Raw genomic sequence first — 24,492 nt, forward strand, 5'->3', positions numbered from 1 at the left:
TGATACGAAAAGCAGACAACCCAATCAACTTGCCCATCCAACTCGCCCACACAAGTTCGTCACACTCATCTCCACCCTAAGCCTCATCCCATATACACCACACCTCCCATAAACACCACACACCACCCACGAACACGACAGACCTCTCAACACCCGAACGCCTCCACGTATAAGCGCATCACGTTTTGGCCCTCTCGTAGTTTATTTGTATTATCTATTTTGCATGCGATTAGGCCAACCTGCCCTAGAGACTCTGCCTCTCACCCCTATCTAAATGCATGCTGTACTGGCTGAATGCTTTGTTTAATACTTTTTTATTGCAATGTATTTTGTCTTCTTTGGTATTTTTGGAAATATTTATCGATGCTGACAACCGTTAATACCTTGGCCTCCGCAGCAGAAACGCATTGTGTCTGCATTGTTGCGACCTTGGAGTCGTGACACTTTCGATGGTCCAGTTGCGTGCGCATTCACCACGTCCGTTATGCTCGTTTGCTTTCTGTTCTTAAATTTAACCCCAGGCGGACGGAGTGGCTCACCTTACTGATGCTGATATGCGAATGCCAAAACTCACAGCACTGAGCTGCCACCACTGAGATCTCATGACTTAGAATCCCAGACTCGCATTCATCCCTGATAAAATCACGTTCCCAGTGTTTATGATCGTAGACCAATCATTAGCTTTTGTTGCGTTTTGATGAGATACAGCCCAGCTCTGAGGGGTTACTTGACAAACGTGTGCTGAGTGAACCGGGAACTCGTTGACATATCTCGAGAGAAGTATGCCTCCGAAGGGCAGACCTTTCAGAGATATCTGTCAAAGACCTTCAACATATTAGATAGCAAAATCGTGCTCAGCTGTATTTCAATGGTGGAGGGTGGGAGGGGGTGGTGGCTAAAATGAAAATAAAAAGATCTTCAAATATTTAGCAGTAATACTTTCTGATTTTGTAATAGGTGAAATTGAACAGGTGTTGATGTGTGCAGGACACAGTTTGTCACACTAAATCATGTGCCACAATTGTCTAAAAACTGATTTGCATATTTCTTTAAATGTGTCGGTTGTTTACAATCTATGGATTTTCACATTTTCGAAATTGCACAATTTTCAAGCTAGCTCATATACGTTTATACATTTAACAAACAACAAATTTTGTTAGAATTCACACATTAGTAATAACCACATTAATGGACATTTCCCACAAACATGTTAGGTCAGTTATGGCAGAAACACTTGCTGCACATACTGTTATCTTGTCAAAGTATTTGTGTTTTTTATGTTCAACAAAGCTGTATCGACTCAATCGTAATTGTTTTATCTATATAATGAAATGAAGCTATGTGTACCGTCACTTTGCTGTAACTGACATAACATGTTTGTGGAATTGCCATAAACGTCAAATCTAACTTATCAAGCTTTATATTCATAATGCATTCCAGTAAACTCCTTGATATAACAATTTGGGCTACATTCACTAGTAAGGATATCAAGCAGATGAAACCTTTTGCAGGCAATTTTATACTTTTTCCGCACTTCGTGCACTTGAAAACACAAAGTGTGCTATCTACGGTAACTTTTGCTCTTCTCAAAACTAGATCATTATTGTATGCTAGGATGTCACAGTACGATGCAACGTTTGGTATAGCAATTGCACTTAAATTGATGGTACATTAAACGTTCTTACGTACCTGTAGTTAACAGGGCCTCTCATGCAAAAGTGGTTTCAAATTTAATGGGACTGTCAACTACTTAACGGGCACTGATTTGACTTCACACTGTGAGCATTTGAATTTAGCCCAATGCGATGTATGTGATCATAGGCCTGCGCCCACTTGTTTTTTTCACACCTGCATACGCCAGCTATTGTTGTACGTGCTTGTCCATGCATATGTGTGGCACGCTCATGCACACATACTGCCTCTGTGCTTTTGTGAGTTGATGCATTCGTAAATTATTGCACATCTGTTTACCTCTGCGCGTGTTTGTCCGATGTGCTGCATCTTCACATCTGCTCGTGTGCATACACTTGTGTGTGTGTGCGCGTGCTTGGTTGTGTGTGCGCGTATAAGTGTGGATGCATGTTTGGATGCACGTGTGCCCTTGTATGTGTGTGCACGCTCATGTGGAAGCGCATGCTTCTTCACAGTTTGCATTGTGCTCATGTGTTTCTGTGCTCGTGTATGCGCACTTGATTGTTTATACGCTTGTTTTTAGGCGCGTACTGTTGCTTACGTTAATGTGTGTGTGTGTACCTGCTCGCCCACCCACCCACCCGGTAGAGGAACCTGAGACACGGGACGCCTGGTGGGCCGAGATCCGGCAAGAGATTAAGTCTCACGCCAAGGCCCTAGGCTGTCACGCTGTAGTGGGGTACAGCGAATGTACCAGCATATGGTGAGTGTTTATGAGCTGATTGTCACCAACCATGACAGACAAACTTGTGCCCAAATATGCTGTGTGTGCTTCTGTGTTCGTGTCTCTTCGATGGTGGATTAGAGCCTGCAACATTCGGAAAATATAGGTTTCAAACAGTTGAGCTTTGTATTGTAGAAAATGTCAAACCAGGTTCTGGCAAGTCGTGGAGTTGATGGTTTAAGAAAGGTCACTAGTTTGTCATAATATGCATTTGGTTTTTGAAAGGTCATCAGAGTCAATAAATATTGTTTATGCCACCAAATGTCAATATTGTTGTATTCATTATGGTGGATCTTGCAACACCCTACCTCCAGGGTCTGCTAGAACTTATTGAGTAATGGACATAATGAATGAATTCATTCATTACTTTTCGCAGAAATGTTGTCAATCCGCTACAGTGTCGGTCGTTGGGATTTGCTGATAATACTTTACCATTGTTAGTTGCTGAAATCGTGGGCAACTGAGACCGCTTTCGATATCACTCGCCACTCGTGTGATATCGAAAGCGGTCTCAGGTCGATGGGTTCATAGCGCAGTGGTTCCCGCAGCGCGCGAACCACTGGGCCACCGCTCCGCTCCCAGCGGAATCCCAGTGCCGTTATAATACAGTATTGAGAGGAAACCCACTTAACGGATTAACTAACCCAACTAAATACCTGCGTAACCATGGTCTGTTGTAAATGAGGCAAAGCGGAATCCCAGTGCCGTTATATTACAGAGAGGAAACTCACTTGACGGATTTACTAACCCAACTAAATACCTGCGTAACCATGGTCTGTTGTAAATGAGGCAATGTGTCACAGCAGCAGTCTTCCACGTAACACTGCGTGTGTGTGTGTGTGCGTGCGCGTTCCCGTGCAGCGAGGAGGTGTGCATCCTGTCAGCGTGCGGCACTGCAGCCGTACTCAGCCCCCGGCTGGTACAGGACAACGGGGGCCGCGCGCCGCCGGCACTGGGGGCCGCCACCGCCGTGCCCCCCGCAGAGGCGGCGCGCCTCTCGTGGCAGGCTGGCATGGGCGCCAACGAGGGGCGGAGGGAGGTGGAGCACCACTCTCGGCAAACCAGCCGCGATGGCGCCGCCACCCTGCATGGGTAATGGAGAATCTTAGCTGCTACACGGGTAGTGGGCGGGTTCGGCAGAGGAGTAGGTCGGGCCAAAGTGAAATACCCAACTGGTTGGTGCAGTGGTTGGAGTGAATGGACTTGTATTCAGTATTGTTGCGTTTTGGGTCGACTCAACACTCCGTTAGTAAATTGAGTAGCACTTTATCGGATGTCAGCAGTGGTCGACATCAGCATTCAAGCGCCAGTGCCTATTTTGCCTATGCACGTACATGCGTGCATGTTTACTTGTCCGAGCCGCGCCATTGTACGGATGGTTTTACATTGGCAATTGCCGAGCCAAGTCGAAAGTAGACCATTCAACTCTGGCCCTCATGAGACATGAAGGCAGGGCCGGGAGCGAGTTTAAGCGACTCATTCAGTGCGGCACGGGGTCTGCTTCTGCAGTGGAAAAACAACCTTCGTTTGAGTATTTTTTGTGATTTCATGTCTGCACGTGCGACCGTGTGTGTATGCCGTGGGGAGCGGTAGTGTAGCGTTACGCGTGCTGCGCTACGAACCTGGCAACCCGGGTGTGATTCCTGCTCACGGCCAACACCGGTGACGATTATCTGAACCGGTCCTGGGCCTCCCCTAGATCGACACCCCCTCAAATGAGTACCTGGTGTGATGTGTGAGCATCGCCACTAGGGAGACAATTGCGGCCGGGCTTGGTGTTGGCCACCCACCCCCTGGTGTGTTGTGCCGTCCTTTATAGGTGCTCGCTAACAGCACTTTCCCCAACAGTTTGTTAAGGCTACACGGGGGATCTTATTTGTATGCCGTGTCCTCCTTTCGCAGCCCGGACGAGTCGAGCTGCAGCTTCTGCCACGTGCCGTACGACGAGCTGAACCTGCCGTTCCCAACGCAGCTGGGGCCGTGTGGCTGCTGCAAGCGCCACAAAGTGCCCGACTTCCTCTTCACCACTGTGGACCCCCCCTCTGAGCTGCCCATAATTGGCAAGGGCTGTCTTGTGCAGGCCAGGTGAGCACTGACCGCGACTGCCGGTAGTGGAGGTGTGAAGGTGGAGTCCTACAATTACTTGCTGCACTGCTGGTGGAAGAGCCTCCACTAAAGGAAACTCTAGAGAAGCCCCCCGACAGGGTTTTTGGCCAACTTTTCCACACCGACCCACCGATCGACTAGCTGCGGTGTGCCTATTTTTACTGCCAGATGGACACAGTCTGGGGGAATTATAAATGTTGTTCCATTGCTTCCACTGCGGCTTCAAACAGGACCATTGGTGAGGGCTTGTATTGTTATTGATGGTTATTTTATATCTTGACTAGCTTTACTTACCCGGCTTCGCCCGAGACTTGGATTCTTGTCTTGGATTAATACACGGCCTACGCGGAGGGTGGTGGGGGGATGCGTGACGTCAGCAGGCACACTGCGTGACGCTTCCGCATGTGGGTGACATCGCAGATGTGACGTCGCCGCTCACTTGCCGTGCAAAATATATCCATTATTGCGCCCCCCCCCCCCCCCCCAAAATACAAGCGTCTATTTTTATAATTTTTGCATTGTGTACAGTCTGGAAGCTACCCATATGCCAAATATCAAGTTTGTTGCATGTTGGGAAGTATGCTAAACATTTCGAACAGACACACATATTTACAAATTTCCCTTTTATATATCTTGATGATAATGATTAGATGCATTTACTGTTGCTAGAAGAAATCGTGAGTTTGATATTGATAATGGTTACGATGGTCATGATTCTTTTGATGATCAACACGTATGACGATTCTCAGAGCAATTTGACCCGCTTTCTTTATTTCATTATTTAATTCATATTCTGCAACATGGGTAGAAAACAATGATGAGTTGTGGACATTTTTACTGTTCAGAAAGTAAGTGCGCTTGGGCAGGACACATCGCTAAGAAGGTATGATGGTCGAAGATCAAGAATAACGGAAAAACACACAACCGAGAGTATATTCACCTTGGAGATGGAGCGATGAATTAATCTTGTCTGCAGGTGCTGGATAGATTGCGACATCGCAGGACTGTGAGAGTTTGCGGCAACTCAGGGAGGCCTCCATCCAGCTGTTATTTGATCGCGACTGCTCGTGGTGATGATGATGATGATGATGGAAATTCTGGTAAAGCTACCGATGATGACAGTGATGTTGATGGTGTTACCCGGCCAGGCTGTGCCGTCAGAAAAAGAAGGCGCAAGGCGAGGTGAATGCAACGAGCATCAGCAACCTGCTGCCCTTCATGGAGTACGAGCTGCACACGCAGCTCATGAACAAGCTGAAGCTGCGCGGCATGAACGCTCTGTTCGGCCTGTGTGTGAGCGTCTCCATCGGGGAGACCATGCTGGTCGGCATTGCCGTAAGTCGATTACCCCTCAATCCTCTTGAATGAACAGTTGTCGTTTTAAATGGGTATTTTACCTTCATCAAATTGATTGGCAGTGGAGCAGGTTCTCAGTGGCTAGCACGCTGCTTTATGAACCCGACGATCCGAGTTCCAGTCCCGGCTAACATCAGCGGTGAGCTATATCTGAACCTGTCCTGCCTTCACTCTTTACCAACCCACACTGACCGAGGTGATGAAGTTTGATTTTTAAAAAAACATCATGACGGATGCCATGGAGAGGCCTTCATCCAGCATTTAATTGACAAAGGGCTGTAAATTAGAATTTTTTTCGGTACCTTTTTAAAGCACTTCAGCATATATATGGTGTTTACAAAAGCCACGATAAGTTGTTATGTGAAAGCTTTACTGTATGGTTGTCGAGTTTTCGCCATGTGCACATCCGACTCGCTGTGTGTGCGCGCGCGTGCAGTCGGCCACGGCTGTGTTTGTGGCAGCGCTGCCGCCCCCTGGTGGCCTCCATGTGGCAGGGAAGAGCCCAGAGCCCGGGCTCGACGGCTACGTGAGTGGCGTGCAGAAAAGGATCAACGAGGTCATCGCCCGAAACAAGGAGCTCTACGAGATCAAAACACCTGTGAGAGTGACTCCCCGTGCACGTCCCCTCCCACCCGCCGCGCCTGTATGAGAAGTGACGATTGCGTCTATGCATCAGCCTCGTGATTGTCATTTAGCTATTTGTTGTGTCTTATTCCCAAACTTACATAATGATTGTGCTATCGGTGAAGCATCGTCATGGTCTGGCTCTCTCTGGTCATAGGTGGAGATGGAGGATCCCCCTGACTGGCCGATGCTGGAGGTTCGAAGGTATCGCGTCTTCCGCTCGCAGTCGGAGAGCTCGGATGAAACATTGGACCTCGACCTGTCCCATGGCAAGAAGGATGCCTTCGTGCTCGAGGTGATAGCGCCATCCTCACAGCAAACGCCACCAACGCGGTGTTGGCAGACATCCTCTCTGGCTTGCTCGCTCCATTTGCTGCTAGCACTAACATTGGTATCATCCGTCGGCACTCATCTCTGCAAGTGACGTGGTCTGCCTACTTATCTCGACAGTCAAAATGATGTCTTTAACCTGCGTATATGCCATGTATTCAATATGTTTCTCTTTTCGTTTCTCAATGTAATTCCAAGCATACATCACTCCATGCTTCTTTGCACACCGATCGTTTTTTGTTCCATTCTTCAATGCCCATGTTTTTGTTCCATGCGTCATAGCAGGCAATATACAGAGTAACCCTGATATCAAAAACCAAGACACTCGTGTCATTCATGTCAGTAGCACAGTATTCCCTGGCCAAATAGCTTGCAATTAGCTTTGTTTCATGCCAGCAGGTTTATCTCACGAGCCTCACATTCTTGTGTGTCCCCACGTCCATGTGCCGCAGATCGACGACGCAGATGCGGAAGAGGACATACAGGCACTGCTCACCGACACCCCCACGCCGCCTGGTACAGCTTGCTGGGCGGTGGGAGCATGGCATCTTAAATTGGCAGGGGTGACAATAACATTGAGATTTTGGGACACGTGTGCATGTTTGAGGTAGAAGAGGTCACCAAGACGGGCTTTTGAGTGACACCAGGAGGTTTGTGACCAAGGCAAAGGCCTAAAGTCAGATCATAGGAACACCAAAAGGGCAGACCATGGATATCGGATATCCACTCTGAAATTGTTACGGGATCTGGTTGCATAAATTAAATTTACCTTCATGGCTTGTCAGCCTTTAATCCTGAAATAATCCTGAAAATTGTACAGCTATTATCATGGCTCATTGTTTTGTATAATATCAAAATGTTTCCAGTGTTCTATATGATGAATATTTTATCAACTGCCTGTGCTTCAGGTTTTTACATCTGTAATACGGAGACCGTTCCAGGTGTTATTTCTCTCACATCTGACCTGCAGGTGAGTGGTACAGGGATCACGTTGCAAATTAATTTCCATTCATATGTGTGTGTAATTTTGCGTGCATGTGTGACGTGCAAATGCGTGCTCTCGTTTTTTCACATTCCTTTTTATAACAATAAATAAGCATTCATATTTGTTTGTCAGTGCCATCGTCCAGAGGGACATAAACTGGAGCAGACATCGCCCGAGTGTAGAGGCTCTGCTACCAAGTTAGGCAACGAAAGCAGCCTTTTAACAGCTACATCGATACGTGCCTGTGTGCTTGTTTGCATACCTCTTCATGTGAGCATGAAAATTCATGATAATTCACAGCTCTTTGTCAGTCCAATGCTGCTTGATGAAGGCCTCCTCCACTCTGTGTCAGTCATGGGAGTTGTTTGACTATACTTCACCATGCAGGCCCATGCTTGTTGGGGTGCTCAGGATCGGTACAGATATCCCTTGCCACTGATGGTAGCCGTGGCCAAGAATTTAACTCGATTCTCTGGGTTCATAGCACACCACTGTGCTACCCCAATGCACCACGACTCCACCTCTTTGTGGGAATGTGGCTGTAGGTAACTATGCATCCCTGGATTAGTGCCGGCGTATATGCATGCGGTGTGTCTACCGGTACTTGCGTACGTGTGTGCCTGCACACATGAATAATTCTTCTCTTGTGCACAGATGTTTTCGGCGGTGCGAGTCTACCGCATGCAGGAGGGTGCCATGACCTCTCAGCACCGCAACAAAGCCTTCAACGACATGTGTGAGAGCATGCTCAAGGTGCGCTTGCCACAATCGTCGAATCTAATTCTTAGTCGTGGGTCAACTTAGGCTTGGATCCAACACGGCTCGGTTAAGGTTTGAGCCACTCAGTTTTCAAAGTTGTATGAGTGGCTCAGCCAAGGCTTGGGTCAGGCTCAGCTCAACCAAAATCTTGAGCAAGGCTGAGACCCTGGTCACAGCCGGCTCTAGTTAGTCATGGTTTTGATCCAGCTCACTTGAGCCAGAGTCTGGCCTTAGCCAAACCCAGGGTACAGTGGGCTTTACTGCTCTTAGTTCTTGGTAAGCACACCATCCACTTGTGCTCGTAATATGACTTGTCAGTGTAATTTATTGTTTTAATTCCTGACTTGGCTATTTTGAGTTTCCTGTCATTTGTGGAAGTGCTTTATGTGAATGATGGCATTGCAGGGTCATTGATGTACACTATTACAGCAAATTGTGCACTTTATTAGTAGTAATAATAATGATCCACAGAAATATGTTTTGCTATAATAATACAAATAATAATAATAATTGACATTTGTAAGGTACATATCATCCGCAGATCCCAATGCACCCAATCAACCGCAAAAACGTACATTTTTACTGTTTAAATCAAAGGATTCAGTGATTTTGGATAAGTCGTCCATTTCTCACGTTGTGGCCCCCTACAGAGCCTTTACTTCAAGCTCAGATCCATGATGCCATGCTGCCTATGCCACGTCAACTTCTCCGTGTCTCTGCCTGAGGACGAGCTCATACAGGTGGGTGACTTGTGCAGGTAGAAAGCTCACTTGGGTGTCTTCGTACAGGTGTGACTACGTTTTGCAAGGGCAGCCGGTTACCGTGCGTTTTGACATCTTGCTGGCGCTTTTTTTTCTGCGCGCCCTTCCTCAGGTTACGGTGACGGCACTTGCGGTCTCCTTCCTGCCCGACACACCCAGGCCACTGGAGAGGATGCTTCAGAGAGGTCGGTGCATTCGAGGGTTGGTGGCGCGAGAAGGCCAGAGTGAAGCTTGCGGCGTATATATGAAACTGTTACCAACTGCGCAGCGAGCATGGAATAGTTACGAACTGCGTGGTGTTATTTTCATCCAAAAATTCCAAGACACGTTCAGCCAACCGGCTACGTTTTACAGGAAAATGTCACGATTATGAGATACATTTCTGTTTAAAAAACAACATAACATAAATGCCCATTTCAAATGCTGACATTGAGAAACCCCCTTCATTTCAACCGCCACCGCTTTTTCAACACAGCATCGTGTGCCGGAGTGGCGTCCAGCGTGCGTCATTACGCCAGCGCGCGACACAGGCTGCCTGTGTCGTGTTAGCCGCACAATGGGCTTGTATATTTTAACCACGTGACCTCGCTACCTTGCTTACTTTCCTGCACACCCGGTCCTCTCGGCTCCCGTTGCCCCCTTGCAGGTGCAGGTTTACTCGGGGTGCTCCCGGTACCTCCCACAGGGTTAAAATCTCATTCATTAGTTGGCTGAAAACGTCTTGATACAAATGCATCTCTCGTGTTTTGCGGATTGAGGCAGCGTTGTGAGATGCAGTTTGCATGAATGACGCTATATCACGATGCTCGTTATGTGGGACTTGGTGATCGTTGTTGTGCTGTTCCCAGTTAAACACGGTGTAGTTTTAACAAAGGAGGAATGCGATCCGCAGGCTCTTTGGATGCGGACGAACAGCTGCAGTTCTCTATGGATCTCAGCTCGGACGTGCAGCGCCTCGTCACCCCATCCAACCCCACAGGTACAACGAACAATACACTACGCTAACAATCGTTGAGGATTTGTAAAGCTTTCGTTCACTCGGAGAGACTTTTGAGTCAGAGACGTGGGAAACCACAGACAAGATGGGAATGTGGCCTCAACCAGCGCCAGCAATTGTCCAAGCTCTGTGGTTCTATATTGGGATGGTCACCATCAATTCGTGTTTATATCTACGTGGGAGAAAACCTGAGGACCCGGATGAAACGCACGCATGCGGGGAAGTAACACTCAATCCCCGCACACATGGAAATGAATCCACTTGCTTTGCTGCTATACCCCGGCAAGCCAGGAGATGGCGGCTTTGACACCCACGGACAGCGAGTTTCATGACTTTGAGCCACCAACCCTTGCCTCCAAAGTGCTGGTTTACAGCTGTGCATATTCACCAGCTTCCAGTGATGGATTTTGATCTATCTATGGATTTATCTTTCTTTCTTTCTCCCATCTTGCCCCACTGGTTTCATGAACTTCCAGCAGCAGTCCTCCATCTTTGGCGAGAATTCTCATCTTCCATCTGTTGCCGATGTTTCCATGTGTTTCCTCTCCATTCTCGTGCCTCCTCCTCTACACTATCGGTCCATCCTTTTTTTTTGTTGCATCATCCTCTCCCTCTTGCCTCCTACTGGTGTCCCTCTTGCTTTTTCTGGATTCCCGTTTGGTTGCATTCTTCTGGCATTGCGATACTATAGCAGTCTGTTTCACATTTAAATATGAAGGATACCTATTTCATTTCACGGATTTACAGAGAAAGCGAGTGGGCATCTTTCGTTCGTAACCGGTGTCAGTCCTGATCCATTGGTGAAAATTGCACGTTCTGGCAGGTGCACGGATCTCTATAAGGGGTAACCTTTGTTTGATTCTCTTGAACTGACTGCAAGTTTTTGGATTGTTAGCAACCTTGTTCTGAGCTCCCTTGGCTTTTATTTATTTGTTGTAACTAACAGGCAATGGAGAGGAGCGCTGCAATCATCCCACATCTCCCGACAGAGGTGAGGGCAACCTCCCTCCTGTTTCACGCATCACTCTGGCTCCTCACCTCCTAATCTTACGACCTTAACCTTCGCTGCTACCCCCTTGCAACACCACTCATACCACCACCTTTCCTTTCCCTCCTCTCTCTCCTCTCCTAACCATCCAGACTCGAACCTGACCCTGACCAGTGTCCCCAAATGAGAGAGGTCAGCATGATTATGTCCTTTGTACTCTACTGCAAGACCCGTATGAGTTGAGTAATGCCGTATGATGCATCTTCCATCCCATACCGTGCTTACAGGGCCGTCGGAGTGTGTGATGGCACCAGCAAAAGCTATGTTACAGTAATCATTGCAATGCAATATATGAAGTGAACTGCTGTGGTGGACTGGTGAGCGATGTGCTGGATTGATTGGAGAGGCTGCAGGGAAGTGGTGGGGTATTGTTGTTCACGAGATGGTGAGTTTACCGTTGAACCTATAGTTAGATTCACGTCAATAAATGAAGTCAATTGTCAGTTCGATTGAGTTTATACTTTTCAATACCATTATATAGTAAAACCTCTCGCAATCAGAGTTGAGTAAGCCGAGCTTTTCCATACGAACGGTTAACCAGTCCACTTGATGAGACGCGTGTGCGTCTGCCCGTGTGGTTTCACGGATGTGTACAATGAAGATGTGTGGAGGGGAACTGGTATCCCCCACGTTTCCCCTTCTCTTTATACCCTGGTCGAACGCGACCACGGGTCTGTGTATGGAGGAGGTGGTTGGTGGGGATCGAATCGCACTCCCAAGGAAATTGCGCTTTAATCTTCAGTTGCTATTTTGGATCTAAATGACAAAAAAACAAGGATTTTTTTTCTTTTTGTTTTGAGAAAAAGAAAATCCGTAATTATGTAAATTTATTTTTCTTTCTGGTATTTTGTTTTACCATTCATATTTAAGTTTCACGAGTGAATGGATTTGCAGTACTTTCTCGTTAACAGCAAGACGCATCTCACTGTCAAGTTTAATAGGAACAAATCTGCCCGCAAACCATTTAAAAATAACGGATGTTCACGTCTCAATTTCACACGGATTAAACCGTTTTCATTCCTGCATTTTTCACAAGTCATTTTGAAGAGCTAACCAATTTTGATAATTGTTTTTTTACCCTTTTATCTGGCAACAAAACTGACACCTTTTTTACAAGGAGTCATGTTTGCATTCCGACCACAATACCTGCTGTCAGAATGCAAACAAATAACACAACTCTGATAATGTATGCACTGTCCTTGAAATTGATTGGTCCACACCCGAGAGACAGCTTTTCTTAGAGCCCAGTCTCACATGGTGTTGGACCAAATGACACCAAAAGGCGCACAAAAAAAAAGGTGTCAGTTTTGTTGCCAGATAAAAGGGTAAAACAACAATTATCATATTTTGCTACTGGCAAAGGAGGTTCCAATGGTCTAACCGATTTTGTTTTAGCGCCTGGATAATACTGCTGGCAATGCTCTTACACCTATTGGCGTTTGAATAATTGGTAAGGTTACTGCCATCATTAGTATCACTCATTTTTTCTGCTTTATTTTCCTTGCCCTCCCCCCCATCTCTCTGTCTCTTGTCTCCATCCCAGTGGCCTCGCTCGATTACAGTTCCTTTGCAGACCGCTGCAGCAGCTGGATTGAGCTCCTGAAGAGCAAGGCTCAGACTGCTCGCCGTGGATCCATGAGGACAAGTATGCACCGCTTTGCGTGTTGGCGTCCGTGTCTCCCCCTGGCCGGGGCAGTGGATGTTGCTGCCAGCCTAGCTCTCGATAACCCCTTGCCTCTGAAAACTCACCGTCTTCGGTGAATGTTGCATCCCCTGCTCAGTTCCTGGTGATGGAGCCCACCTGCGCACGTCCACCGTCTTCACCCTCCCTCTTATTGGTTCTCCTTGGGTTTTTTTCCTTTCCGCTTGTTCGACTTTGTTTTTATTGCATGTGGTTGGACTTCTGATATATATAGAAAAAAACAATCTTCACGTCGTAAGATAGAGACATGTCCCCTCCCCAAATCTCGTATGAACAAATAGCTCTAGAAATGTCTTCTGGGGTCACTTCAACAGGCCTTTCTTACGCGCGAGACCAATGGTTCCCAACATTTCTTCACCTTTAGACAATTGTCAACCCTCCGCATTTTGGCGGACCAGCATACAATCGGGCAGTCGTAGTTACAACATTTATGCGGAGCGCTCTTCACGGTCTTGTGGGATACCAATGGTCCGCACGCCCCAGGTTGGCAACCACTGCTCTGGAGAGACACTGCTCCTTCATGGTCTGCAAATAGTACACATGTCAGTCAAATGATATAGTGGATTATTGATCATATTTAGGCCGAATTATATGGAGGGTGGGTATAATTATTTACTTTCTTTTCTCGGCAGTAGTTTATATCGCTTGGGCATGAAGTGTACTCTGTTTATCTCATGTGCATGTCTACGTGAGATATGAGGTGACGTGTCTCCACGGTGATTCACCTTAGTAGTTCCTTAGATTCTGTTCTGGCATTGCAGGAATCGTTTTACCAACAACGCGTCCATTTAATGAAAATTTACATTTGCATGTAAAAATATCGGTTTTTAGTTTTTAGCCATTTTTCTCATAATAAAAGAAAACAATTTTTTATTAATAAGTTCATGCCGGGCGTGGTGGTACGTTACTTTAATCCAGCGCGTTTGGAGGCAAGGCTTGGTGGATTATCCAAATTTGTGAAACTTCTAAACCCCCCCCCCCCCCCGGCTTTGAGATGATATGAAGGTGGCAGTAACATGGAATGAGTGTAAAATAATCTCTGTGAACTTGTTTATATTTATCCATTCTATACATCCCCTCATACACGTTCGTTTTCTCCAGGTACTCTGGTTTGCACAATCCAAGACCATTTGGAAATATAACTGTTTATAGAAACATCCCTGAACAAACAATTTACATAAATACGAATTGATCATTACCCTGCAATACCAATTTGAACAGTCTGACTGCCTTGATGAACACGTGGTTTAACAGCTAAACACCTTTGTGGTGAAACACCCGTGGTAAGCTGCCATGATTTTCAAGTGAGACTTGGAACCTTCACACTATTTTGTGTGCCTGAAACCATCCCCTACTCATCCCTCCTCCCACGCAGACAGAAACCTTCCATCTCGCTGCCCAACAGTATATCACCAAACAATCTCATCCTTCGTCCTCGCATCTCCCTCTGCGTTTTACTCCTCTCCCTGCATACAAAATCTCAAAACGTGTGGTGTTAATGCTACTTTATATACAGTGCACGTGCACAATGCTCTTTTCTCCAACCCAGCCTTAATTCTCGGGGAGCAGTCGCCTTCAAAAGCCCAAACATTGTTTTTTTGTTTTCTTTATTTTTTTTCTCTCCCACAGGGCTCGGTGCACACACTGTGGAGTCTGCATGTGCGTGGTGCTTTTGGCATCTTCAGACTTACATGTGTGCGTGCGTTTGCGAGCGTGTATTTTTGTTACGTATCTATGTGTACATATGAAAATGTGCCTGCATACGTGTTTGTAAATGTTCTAGTTCATTTTTTTATTTAATCACGTGAGAACTCGATATCAAGACAATCTCATTTGCAACAGTGGCCTGGGCCAACGAATCTGCAAACAGATGACAGTAATTGATATTTGTGGGTAATTTTTTAATTTTGCAAATGTGGACCCATCCGCCAAAAATACATAATGTCCTACTCTTGGAACTAACATCAGAGAATCTTTAACGTCCACGTGCGTGCATGAATGTGTGCGCGAGTTTGTGTGCGTTGTCTGTTAAAGAGTGGTTGCAAGTGTGTTTCTGTGCGCACGTGTTTGAATATATGGGCAGGATGCGATTGCACGCATGCATCTTTTTCCCTCCCTTCTCTCGGTTGTCCTTGCCTTGGCTGCCACCCTGTGCACGTGTGCTCTCTTTAAGGTTGACCTCTACAGCTGTCAACTCCAACACTCGTTCACTCACCTTTTCCTACACTCACCAAGCAGGGTGGCCATTTGTTCCATTACCATTCCACCACCGTAGGCTGGGGCATTACCCATGCTCTGTGGGGTTTTTTCTCTCCATGTTGCTTTTATATACGCTTATATTTTGTTTCATTGTTTCATTATTTGAGTAAGAGAGGCTGCACTTAATTGGGGGCAAGCATTTTGGGGTTTCTTTGCGAGCGGTTGTCTGCACGGTAGGGTGAGCGTTTGTGCTGTTGAACATTTCAGGAGAGCTGTGAACACACCGTTAGACACCAATGGTGGTAGGGTAGTTCTATGTTGGCCCTTTAAACTAGCAGCTGTGAGTGAAATGTGTGAGGATCGTCGCCGAGTGCGTGTTAATTCACAGCTCTGGAGCTGTTTTAACCTTACAAGTGGCTACTTGTTACCCCCATCGGCTGCAATTGATCTTCACTTTAGAGATTGGTATGTTGTGGTTTCGACAGAAAAGTGAGTCGTCATCTTCATCATCTTGCCCGCTTGTGAGGTCGCGAGCTCCCTTCTACCCAGCCCTCCCATGCTGTTGACTCCCCTGCTGCTGTCCTCTGTTATCTACTGACTCCCTCTCTACAACAAATAGATACGCCCACTATTTCTATGCAGTGCCTTCAGATGCGGCCACATTGTATTGTGTTAAGCAGGTGAGAGCCCATTATGGTTCACTGTTTTAGGAACAAAATCTTTACTCACAATTTAGTTACTAGTCATTGATAACATTGGAGATTTGGCCGATCAATCTGGCATATGGTAGCGCTCGTCTTTTTGTAAATAATGTCTCAAGATCGTAACTATACACTTTAGAGTAGACCGCACACTTTCACAATATTAATGCCTCAAAAAATAAATTCTGGGTTGACTTGATCGGGATTATCTCACCAAGCATATTTAAACTTTGTCAGCAGCAAGTGTGCCGAGTGCTCGTCTTTACGGAGCCACCTAATTGAATGCAAATAGATGCGTAGTCCATGTGCTCACCGAGATCTATTTAGTAAGAATGTTCTTCAATACACCAATGCTAATGAGAAATCCTTAACCCAAGGCAAAAGCCCACGAACTGATGGCGTTTATTGTTAATGGACACAGGAAAAGCATGCACCACACAGTGCTGATTATCCTAAATGAGGATGAAACTGGTACAACAAAGCAACCGGGGGAAACATCAAGCTCTGTGGACACGTGTATCAATATATTTCAGATGGGAACAGAATCCTAATAATTCCACATTTGAGTGTTGCATTCAATTTGAATGCCACTACTCCTCCCATATCCACCAACCAAACCCCCTCAACGATCCAGTTCTTCTGTAAGCCTGCTCCCCTGCACTGTGCCACACCACCTTTGGCCTTGTATTTCCTTTTCATTCCGTTCTCAGTCTTTTCATTTCTCAATTCACGCAACTATATTCCCGACATGCACTCTTCTCCGCAACTGCTATCTCCTCCCCCCGACACACCAAATCCTCAATTTGACCCCCCCCCCCCCCCCCCCCACTGCTTCCACTTCTTTCTGATTAACCCTAAAATCCTTTCACTCACTGTATCCTCCTGGACACCTGCGCTGCCCACTGCCCCCCCCCCCCAACTTCTCGGTGCTCGTTGTCCAACAGCGGCAGGTGGCGAGAGGGTGAGTCCGTACGGCGAGGGGCCGTCGCGCCATCGCTTGGGGTCGCGTGCCCTGGCCCACCCGCTGGTGGAGATGACGCCACTCTCCTTCCTGCCCGGCTGCCGCATCACCAAGTACCTGGGCATCATCAACGTGTTCTTCATCCGCGAGACGACATCGCTTCGCGAGGTTGGCAGGGGATTTCTAAACCCTGACCCTTTGACTCCTGCTGTTTCCCTCACTCGCTGTAGGCCCTTGCTCGAGATTTGAAACTCGATAAAAAAAATTATCTTCTTTAGCTATCTGCTAAATGGCATGTCTTCGGCTCAAACTTCCACCGTTATATCCGATGTTAATCCTTCTTCTTAATGTTACTTTATGGCCCCATTCCTACAAATTGTTAAGCAGCATTTTTCCTTTTTCTGCCTCTGAAGGCCTCTTTTCCAACAACTTTCCTTCCAAAACATCCTTTTTGAATACCTCACCTCCAAAAATGTGCCAATCCACATCTTTTGCCTTTTCCATGATTGGTTCTACTTAGACTTTTTATTTCTATTCATAAAAAAGCGCAAAAATTACTCATTATAATTCAAGCTGCATTTAAGTATGAAACCAAGTTCATAATGAGTTGGTCAAGTCGTAAGGTTAGATAGGCTTAAAGGTTTAAGGAATACCACATCTCATGGAATTACGTATTTTGACATTTTTGACAGAGGTCTAAATGTCCCATTTGGTGCTGCGTTCAGTAAGGACACGCCACCCCAGGTGTTCCTGAGATGGAAAGCTGGGGTGGCATGGAATTTGAACCCTGCTATGTCAGGCTACACAATGGCTGTTTAAGTAGCCTCTATGCCTTGAGCATCCAGTGTCGTGTATACACATGTGACTGTCTTATCAATAATTAAAAAATAATAATAAGTTTTGCAGCCTTTTGTCAATCCGCTGCTGGATTACGACCTCCCCTTCGTCTTTTTGGTCAGGGGGGTTTTTGACCGTGGTGAAGGGAGGGGGAGGGGTCAAGGACTGGGTCAGATATCGCGCTCGGATGTCACTGAAGTGAGCCGCGGCTGGGCATCGAAATCGGTTCGCTGGGTTCATAGCGCAGTGCGCTAACCACTCCGCCACCGCTCCTGTCGAGATTTACTTGCTCACTTGGGACACGTCCCCTTGTCACTCTCCGATGTGTAACTGTCACGGTTACGCAAACGTCTGTCACTGTGTCTGATGATAACCACCGGTCAGCACTTGCGTCGGTCTCCTTTGTCCGTCTCTCTTGGACACGCCGGATAACCCCGGACGGTCCCGACGCAGGAGGGAGGGGCGAGCGGCTTCCTGCACACGTTCATCGCCGAGGTGTTCGCCATGGTGCGCGCGCACGTGGCCTCGCTGGGCGGCAACGCCGTGGTCTCGTACCGCATGCGCGAGTGCGTCTTCTCGGAGAACCCCAACAAGAACCAGGTGCGTGCAGGCGGGGCGACCCCCTCCACCTGCCCACTGTTTGTTCCACCTGGCAGGCTCGTAGAATAAAGTGCACCTATACGAGAGGACAATTCTTGCGGAATGGTGGGCAGGTGGTCGGGGGGGGCGGGTTGGTTGGTTGGTTGTTAATAAAATAGAGATAAACCTCTACTTATACACACCAGCCAGTTGTTAGTCTGAATAAAGGCTTCTATGGAGGTTTTTCACAGTCGTGCTGGATGTATGCATGTGTAGAACTTATTTCGCACCGTACGTAGCTAACCGTGCTAATTGGAGGTGTGGGGGAAGGGCAACAAACTAAACGCAATAAGCAGCTCTTAAAGAAATGAGTTTTTAAAAGTACATAGCTCCAGTGGCTTCCTAATATTGGAAGGAAGAGCGTTCCAGACGGCCGCAGAAGCCTATCTGAAAGCACACGATGCTCTGTAGCTGTCTTACGGACGGATTGTATTGTGGTACGCCCTGAAAAGCAATCGATCAATATTTATTTGTTACACAGAATGTCCTGTTTAGACGGTGTTACCCAGATAGCTTCCAAGGGAGATGGGGGTGGCGCATCGGCACAGAACAAGAACAGCTCCATCAGAGTGATTAGTACGGAGGAACAGGCAGCGATGTAACAACGTGTCAGAGGTGCAGGGCAAAATAAGTGCTTAAAGAACAAACATCAACATTTTGTTAACAAAAGAGCACGAATGAGGTAATTTTAGGAGAGATGCGGGCCAGACAAAGCAAACACGATCGAGCAAATAAAACAAAACAACATTATACAGCAGAGAGTGGTCGTTTGGCTTCATGTTTTGTTTCGGCGTACAAAAAGTTTTTTGTTGTCATCCTCAACAATTGCTCCGAGAAATACCTTTTACATGAAGTGCGTGCGAGTGTCATGTGTCTCCGTGCCACCTGCCTCGTGAGCGGAACGTGCCTGAGTGGCGTGAGGCTGTCAGCTTGCTGCCCATCTCATCCTCATCCTCCTCATCCTCCTCATCCTCGCAGGCCCAGTGTCTAATTAACGTGAGCGGCGACGCCGTGCACGTGATTCGGGATACGGAAGCGGTGCCCGAGCCCGTGACGCCGTGGCTGTTCAGCCAGTCGGAGGCCTCCCAACAGCAGCAGCAGCAACAAGCTGGTGACACGGAGACCTAACACGGACGAGCACACCCACACATTTTGTCTAAGGTGCCCTGTTGAGCCCAATCGACTGGTTGGGACAAGTGATATCAGCAAGCACCTATGTAATCCAGATTAGCACATGTTTGTGGTGGGATGGTGTGACCAAAACCATGATCGTGTGGCTATTTGTGACATACACGGATGTCGGTCATGAATGCACATGCAATCAAATGTGCGTACATGTACGTCCGGACGAAGGCTTTTAAATTAGAACATTAAGGACTGTACGGCACATGAGATGGTGGGGTAAATCCCATGCACATCTGGGGATTTGTCTCAAACACAGTACTTAATGTTCATGGTAGTAATTTCTTTCAATCTGAATTGACATAGGGGAGACCCATGCATTAACAGGAATCAAGCCGGCTTTACTGGATTTGTAACGGACAGTGCTAACCATAACATATTCACTCACGGCTAAGAGGTGATTGTTAACATTTGTGCACACGCACAAAGCGTACACAGATACTAGGTGCTCAGGCATAGCCACTATTACTATACTGCAGACACACAGCGAGATATTCCAATTAATAGATGTGCATAAAAGAAATGCAACCAACAGCTAATCGAGCATTCCGCTCAAGCTCGGTTGTAGTTGTAAATAATTGATTACTGGATAATCGTGAGATATACAAGAATACAATATTCAGCGGGTGTTATTTTTATGGTTTATAGCAATTTTTTATTATTATTTGGAATCATTGTACACTCACTTTGCTTGCACGTCAAGGTGGCTTCCTCATGAGATGAATCTGTATTGGATGAGTTGGGTTCAACATTAATCCCGCGGCACGTACTCACACACCCATTATCAATAAAAAAAATCGCGACGCAGGACAGCTTCGTTCAGTTTTAAAGTGTCACCACTTATGTATGCCATCATCATGTGCGAATATACCAACTTTTAACCTGGATAAATAGCTAAGGCAAGTGATGTCGGTGCGCATCAATTTGCAGTGGTTGACATCAGCCGGTGGTGGAGCCGTGCAGCCAGCTCCCTGCATGCCCAGCCTCATGCATGCCCAGCCTCCTCTTGTCTCCCCAGTGCCTGTGTTGACCCTGACACAAGTAATCATTATGCGTTTGGGGACTTTTCCAAGGCAGAAAAGGAAAACGGCAGAAGCATGCGTCTCTCCATTGCCTCGCTCGCCACAGCCACAAAAACAGCTGCACCTTCATGTTGTTGCCGCCGAGTGTGGATTTTTCATTCGTTTGATAGTCAATATATGCAAAGTGTCTTGAAATAAATGTAACGCAAACAGCCGATTGTTTTTGTTGCTGGGACCGTCAATCTTGACCGCTCACCAATGTGTTTTTTGGGGGGTTTTTTCCCCGTGTGTTGTGCGGCGTGATGTCCGACGTTTTTTCTCCACATGCTGGGAGCGTCTTCAGAAACGGAAATGCAGAACTTGGCTGAACAACACGTGGCACGGCCCGAAAGCACACTGGAGAGTTCAACGGCACAGCCGTAAAAACCCACGCAGTGGCATCAGACATTTGGGTGATCCTGTTTAAAGACAAGTGACAGGAGGATAGGGTGTTGAAACCATCATGTCAATGGTACTTGATTTCTTCTTCTTTTGCTCCAAGGGAATTATGAGCCCACCAAACTACTTGGATGCCTTATTTTGTGAGCTGTGTGGTGGTGATGGCACACCAGTGTGTAATTACAGTCACTTGAATTAGGGATGGGTGGATCGTGTCCGTATGTACAGTAAAACCTTGGATTGCGAGTAACTTGGTCTGCGAGTTTTTGCAAAACGAGCAAAAATTTAAAATAAATATTAATTTGATAAACGAGCGAGGTCTTGCAATACGAGTAGTACGTGTATACGCTTTGTCTGCCGAGCGTCACATGATCACAACTGATATACGAGTGCTTTGATATACGAGTGCTTTGGATTGCAAACACGTTTCCGGAACGAATTATGCTCGCAAGCCAAGGCTTTACTGTACGTTGAACTTCTTTAGCATCGTACATGGCCAACCGTGTTAATCGGAGGTGCGGATCATGCCACCCACCTGCGGGACAATGTGGTGGAGCCCGTAGAATACCACAAAACAATTCGTTATCCTGTCTGTGCAGTAGAATTTGAGTGCGGCACTTACGTGTGGGGGTTTCCCCTGGTCACCCCAGCTTACTCCCGTCCGCCAAAAAAATACGCATAAAGCTATTGACTTGACATTCCAGAGTTGAGTCCTCCAACAACCTCATCGGCCACGTTTCTGTCCGAGTAATAGCACATGACATTGCATCAAGGCACCTGTTGCTATCCAAAGAGTGGTGCATTGATGTTATTTGCAGTAAAATTTGATTACATTTAATTGATGTAAAATCGTGAGTTTTTTTCAGTCCCCTTTTACCGAAACGTCATGAGGACTGGATTTACTCGGAAATGTTCCAAATGCAACCTCCCATTCTGCTCTGTAATTTCCAAATCAAACGGTCTTTCTACCCAAACAAGCATTGGGGTAGCACTCATCTATCAGCATGGGTGGCCATGAGCCATTTATACAAATTCCATATTCCTATGGCTAAATAACCTATACCTATAGGACAACCACCTTATCAATCCTGGAGGGATGATGATATGAGTTGACCCCATACTGCCTGTTTGGCTGATTTAATTTCACATCATTGCTTATGCCCATGTCAATAAGCCACATGATGACAGATTTATAAATGTATCAAAATCAATGACATTACCCGTAGTTGCTGGGCCTGCCCGAGACCACAAAGACTGCAGGGAAAATAAAATCAATCAACTTGGGCATAGGTTAGATTATTAAAAAAAAACAGTCGGAAACGCACCAGTGTGATCTACTCCATTTCCGTCAAACCTTTCTTTGCCGGTGCACATCATTCATGAGCCACCTCTTCAGAAAAAACAGATTGAGATCCTGATTTGCATTGATTTGGAAATACTTAGAGCACAGCTGGTTTTACCTAATGTAACATGTAGGTGTAAACGGAGTTATTGAGGCTCCCAAACAAAAATAAAGACGTTATATTTCGTTTACCATATCCATGCTTTTTTAATTTAATTTATACCCATTTTTATGTTCTGTTATACAGTCATGTGTGTATTGATCAGAGATTAATTACACGCTGAATATTTTCTGAAGTCGGCGTGAGCCACGGTGACTAGTAGCAACAGCCATATTGAGAGGTATACTTGGATGTGGAGTGCCGGGTGTGGAAATATTTTCTGGGTCACAGACCTGGACAGACCCGGCTGACATTAATCCACAGTATTTATACTCATTTTCTGTCGGGTGAACTCTATATTTTTGGGTGCAAAGTCAAATTTCTCAATTCCTGATGTAAGTGGGTTTAGCTGGAATGTCTCTGCATCCCACAGAACACAGGTACTTTGTTGTAAATAGCACAAACAAATAAAAATGCAGTTCTACGAAGCAATGCAAAAACAGACTTGAGCTGCAGGCAAATGCATTTATCCATAATCAACGATTTTTGGGTTTAGATCGCGTTATTTATAAATGTGTCGTAACCCTCCACCACCCGACACGGCCAATCATTAAAAAAAAAGTGTCACGTTGACAAAAGACAAATAGTTCACTGCTTTAGCCCACCGGTGTGTTGAAGCGTGAAACCACAACATTTACAATTTGAGTACGACGTTTCGCTGGTAATTGCATCCAGCATCATCGGGCAATTCGCCAGAATGGTGAGGCTCTGCTGTGTCTCCCGTTCTTATATAGAGCAGCAGCAGGGGAGACACAGCAGAGCCTCACCATTCTGGCGAATTGCCCGATGATGCTGGATGCAATTACCAGCGAAACGTCGTACTCAAATTGTAAATGTTGTGGTTTCACGCTTCAACACACCGGTGGGCTAAAGCAGTGAACTATTTGTCTTTTGTCAACGTGACACTTTTTTTTTTTTACTGATTGGCCGTGTCGGGTGGTGGAGGGTTACGACACATTTATAAATAACGCGATCTAAACCCAAAAATCGTTGATTATGAACAATATTGGTCGCGAAAGCCTACGTGTTAAAATGCATTTATTTTATTTTTTTGGCAGAGGTTTTTATGATTTAGCACTCCACGTTGCTTTTGAGTTGTGTTTCATGTCCAATATGCAATCTATGCATGTGTAGTGAAATAAATGTAACCCAAACGACTCATGTATTTTTTTCGGTAGTATAGTCAATAGCTGAGACCACCATACTCGGTATGCTTTCAGGTTGTATTGTGTTTTGTTCGGCATGATGTCCAATGTTTTGCTCCACGTGCTGGGAGCTTCCTCCGTTCCTGAAGTTCATCAAGAGGCTTCCTATCACGTGGGTGAAACATCGAACCTCATGCCGAACAACACGCGATAAACCCGATACAGCACACCCTCAAAAACTTACACTGTACTGTGTATAGAGTAATTTGTTATGGACTGAATTTTGTTTTATTATCTTGCATATGCTTCCAGTGGTGGGCGGCCTGGTGGTGAGCACACTCATCAATGTGTTGTTAGTTTGCATAGAGCAAATGTGCAGACTACTCGTGCTATAGGGAGCTGGTGCATCACGAATGTCCATGACGCACTTAGCTGCGATTGCCACTGAAATTAATGGTTCTGTTATGAACAAGTGATCTCGCAGTGAAGATTCCAACGATGACCCCCCATGTTATGCGGTAAAGACCAACACTGACACATGGAATATTTTTAAGTTAGGCCTATCCGTCTACAGTCTGCACATTATCTCTTGACAAACCATGATCTTAGTGTCAATCCTAATCTGTGCCACAACCTGAACTAACATTTTCCTTCATCCAAAACCATTAAATATCCCTAACCCTGAACCCAATTGCTAATAAGAGACTTAATTCTAGTTCTTGTTCAAACACTAATTCGAGACCAACCCCTGATTCTAGTACGAACCACGATCCATACTTTAA

At 46.2% G+C, this 24,492-nt stretch overlaps 1 protein-coding gene across 6 annotated transcripts in view; it reads left to right on the forward strand.

Annotated features, from left to right (window-relative positions):
• The window catches only part of C2CD5 (C2 calcium dependent domain containing 5), a 61,842-nt gene extending 38,744 nt beyond the window's left edge, over positions 1-23,098 (forward strand). Inside the window, exons 12-29 of one of the 6 annotated variants that reach the window (XM_078856546.1) lie at positions 2,281-2,395; positions 3,278-3,508; positions 4,319-4,501; positions 5,671-5,857; positions 6,315-6,476; positions 6,660-6,797; positions 7,285-7,348; positions 7,741-7,802; positions 8,472-8,570; positions 9,227-9,316; positions 9,450-9,522; positions 10,230-10,316; positions 11,281-11,325; positions 12,926-13,027; positions 16,929-17,113; positions 18,236-18,382; positions 19,400-19,532; positions 20,969-23,098. In XM_078856546.1, the coding sequence (XP_078712672.1) occupies positions 2,281-2,395; positions 3,278-3,508; positions 4,319-4,501; positions 5,671-5,857; positions 6,315-6,476; positions 6,660-6,797; positions 7,285-7,348; positions 7,741-7,802; positions 8,472-8,570; positions 9,227-9,316; positions 9,450-9,522; positions 10,230-10,316; positions 11,281-11,325; positions 12,926-13,027; positions 16,929-17,113; positions 18,236-18,382; positions 19,400-19,532; positions 20,969-21,048 (2,183 nt within the window). In that variant the 3' untranslated portion in view covers positions 21,049-23,098. Of the gene's footprint in view, positions 1-2,280; positions 2,396-3,277; positions 3,509-4,318; positions 4,502-5,670; positions 5,858-6,314; positions 6,477-6,659; positions 6,798-7,284; positions 7,349-7,740; positions 7,803-8,471; positions 8,571-9,226; positions 9,317-9,449; positions 9,523-10,229; positions 10,317-11,280; positions 11,326-12,925; positions 13,028-16,928; positions 17,114-18,235; positions 18,383-19,399; positions 20,838-20,968 lie in introns of those variants that run through there. The other 5 variants (XM_078856549.1, XM_078856551.1, XM_078856547.1 and 2 more) reach the window with 5 other exon arrangements.
• Positions 23,099-24,492: the final 1,394 nt, after the last annotated feature.

This window comes from Lampetra fluviatilis, chromosome 5 (genome assembly GCF_964198595.1).
Source record: "Lampetra fluviatilis chromosome 5, kcLamFluv1.1, whole genome shotgun sequence".
Taxonomy (NCBI): Eukaryota; Metazoa; Chordata; class Hyperoartia; order Petromyzontiformes; family Petromyzontidae; genus Lampetra; species Lampetra fluviatilis.